Source organism: Trachymyrmex septentrionalis, unplaced genomic scaffold (genome assembly GCF_001594115.1).
Source record: "Trachymyrmex septentrionalis isolate Tsep2-gDNA-1 unplaced genomic scaffold, Tsep1.0 scaffold19, whole genome shotgun sequence".
Lineage (NCBI taxonomy): Eukaryota > Metazoa > Arthropoda > Insecta > Hymenoptera > Formicidae > Trachymyrmex > Trachymyrmex septentrionalis.
Genome location: NW_017305071.1, coordinates 2,933,986 through 2,937,182, shown reverse-complemented (window position 1 = coordinate 2,937,182; position 3,197 = coordinate 2,933,986). Strand labels below are relative to the sequence as shown.

At 48.9% G+C, this 3,197-nt stretch overlaps 1 protein-coding gene across 1 annotated transcript in view; it reads right to left on the bottom strand.

Moving 5' to 3' along the window:
* LOC108746986 overlaps window positions 1-2,995 on the bottom strand; it is a 7,762-nt gene extending 4,767 nt beyond the window's left edge. The window contains exon 1 of the mRNA XM_018484166.1: window positions 1,150-2,995. Within this exon, the coding sequence (XP_018339668.1) occupies window positions 1,150-1,298 (149 nt within the window). The 5' untranslated portion in view covers window positions 1,299-2,995. The remainder of the gene's footprint in view (window positions 1-1,149) is intronic.
* Between the last annotated feature and the right edge of the window lie 202 nt (window positions 2,996-3,197).

Sequence of the window (3,197 nt, the reverse complement as noted above, 5' to 3'; positions counted from 1 at the left end):
GAGCTATTATTATTATTATTATTATTATTATTATATATGTAATCTAAACTCCTTAATCTAATATCGTCAATGATTTAAAGTGTTCTATTAATCAACTTTATTTCTTTATAAACAGATAATTATTGTTCATAAACAGAACGAGTAATGAATCATTACATAAATAAACATTCTTTGCGTGATATCACGAATTACATAATCCTTTTGATTAATCCGTCCTTTTAAATTTTTTGTAAGTATTACGAATGTAATTACGTCACGTGTAGATTAATCATTTTATAAAAATCAATAATCATATCAGCAATGAAATTATCTACATTTCAATTCCGCTTACGTTTTACATGTTACTTACACAAATAATTAACGCACGCGTTGCAACTTATAATTCATATAAATAAAAAATGTGAATATAAAACATTTCTTTAATAAATATACACTATAGATAAATAAATATACAATTATATATTTCCATAAACATATATACGCGGGTGATTTATTTATTCCCTTCTTTTATCTCTTTATCTTTTCTAAAAAAAAACCTTCGATCAACTAGACGAGATAAAAAAAGAATAATCTCCGACAATCGCATTCCTCATCGACCTAGTTTCATTTGTTTATGACCAACAACTAAAAAAAGGAGAAAAAAATGGGATCTACATTTTTTTATATCTACTTGTTCGGAGTATCATTCTATCGTGGGACAGCTGACCACGTGACGGCGAGAAACTGTCCATGAGAAGTCCGCGGGGTAAATCCCCCTCGATCCTCGACAAGAGTGAGCCGTGAGGGTGACATAGGGGCGCGCACACGCGCGGCGTTGCCATTCTCTCGCTTCGCTCGCTTGCTCGCTCGCTCGCTTGCGGAGAGCAGTGCGAAGCGGGTTCATTGTCCCGCGTGCGCCCCGTGGTAGAGCGCCGTTTCCTCCCTCGGGCCGCCGTAATGTCGGCGGCCCATCAGCGGCGGCAGCGCGTTTTCTCTCTCTCCCTCACGCTATCACCTTCTCTCTACCTCGCTCGCTCCTTTTCTTTCTCGCACACAGAAGCACACACACATACATACACACAAACATACTCTCATACACACATACACACACGCCCGGAAGGGAAATGACAGCGTCGTTGTGCGTTGCAGAGTACATTAAGCCGTACTTACCAATTGTCTAGCTTGATCAGCTCCTCGGGTTTTTTCGACTTGTGATCGGCCTTGAGGCGCAGCGCCTGCGGATAAAGTTTGAGAACGTGATCGAACTGCGTCGCGGTGCCCTCCGCGAAGAAAGTCGCTGTGTCTTTCACGGAAGCCATTGCGATAACGCGGGCTTCGATCGACGGCCGTCGGGGCGCAGCACCAGCGCCGCCTACTGCCGTTGCTCCGTAAATCGCGTCGGCCGTTCCCGTTGCTGATGCCGCCGCCGCTGCTCGCTGTTCTCTCGCTGTTACCACCGCCGCCGCCGCCGTTGTCACGGGCGGCGTTGCCGCGTCTCGTCTGCTCTTTGCCGAGGAATCCTACTTCACCCTCGCGAATTCCCTCACCAGTGCGGCGCGAGTAAGCGCGTCGCGTGGGAAATCGATGACGGTGGTGGGAGAGCCGCGTACAGAGACGTTACGGCTCTCTCGATTCTCTCGCGAATGGAAAGATTCGTAGCCTGCGTTTACACGGACGTGGAATTTTAATGAAAACGTTGAATAAAAAGATAACTGTCACTGTACGTTTCTTTTTCTTTTCGAGGGAGGAGTCGTCTGCTCCTTTTCTCTCTTTCTCTTTCTTCCTCTCTTCGTTTGACTTACGTTTAAAAAGAGTACGAATGGATAAAATGTATCTCGAACGTATTCAGAACGAAACAGTTCTCCTGAACACTGTGCGACTACACGAGAGAAAATCACACTGTCGTAAGAACTCTCCGTCGGACCTCGCTCGACACTGGCCCGGGTGGGGAGCCGACGCGACGTTGTCAATAGGCGGCAGCACTACTCGGGTTGCGCCTCTATCCCCACTCTAACCCGACTGCGCCTCGCTCCCTCTCCAAAGCGCTCCTTGTCTCCGTCTCTCTCGCGCACCTGGGAAACACTCCCGTGCGTCCCCCACTCACCTCTTTCGCTCTATTGGGAATACGCCTGTCACGCTTTCTCCACTGAGTCGCTATCCGTTTCTCTCGCTCCGCTCCGACGGCTCCGTTTCGTCCTTTCTCTCTCTCGCTCACCCTCTCGCTTCCACGGAGTCCGTATCTCTCCCACTTGATCGCCGCTTATTCCGCTCTCCCTTCCACGTCCGTTCCGTGTCCTCCTCGCTACCGCGATGTCCTTGTCTATCGCCTTTGATTGCGCCTATATATCTCTTACGCGTCTACCTCTCTTTTTTTCCTCTCCTCTCTCTCCTTCTTCCTTTTGCACCACGTCCGTCTCGCTCGCTCTCACGGGGCCGCGAAATTCGGTCGAACACACGCGGCAACGTGCCTTCGACACCTTGTGTAGTGTGTCGGAGGGGAGCGCGAGATTTTCACGGAGAAGCTCCTTTCTCCAACTGAACGGTTCGGCGCGCCTCTCCTCTCTTTTTCTCCTTCTCGCACGCAGAGCACGTACTCCGCTCCCTGTTCTTCTCTGCTTGACAATAAGAGGTATCAACGTGACTCTCCGTTGTTTCTCGCGTGCGTGTCTTTCGTCGTGGATTACACCGTGATTCTTTTCTGTGCTCACTGGGTACTCTCGCGCGCGCACGTAGGCGATTCGTAAACGCTGTGAACGTAATCACGCACGCAGAGGCAGAAAGAGAAAGAGAGAGAAAGCAACGATGGAATCGCGCGTTTCTTCGCGCGGCGTCGTACAATAAATATCTGTGTCCGCTTGGTATATAAGCTACGTTCGCTCGATTTTCTACCAACGTCGCCCGACAAGCGTGTTTCCACGTAAGCGACTGAGGTTACGTTGCGCGACAACCGCCTCATCGACGACGGAGCCACGGAAAGCGGCGATTGGTCGAGCACGGTCTCTCTCAAACTATCTCTTTTCTCTCTCTCTTCCCCCTCCTCCTCTTTCTCTCCCTCTCTACCACTCCCGTTGTCTCGCTTGATGTTCGCCTTTATCGTTGGCTCAACGTCGATATTTCCTTTTTCTTCACGGGAATATCGCGACGAGATCCGCGACGAGGTCGACGATCATCGATTGCATTTGCAAATAACGTCGCTAGATCGACGAAAAGTCGTATAC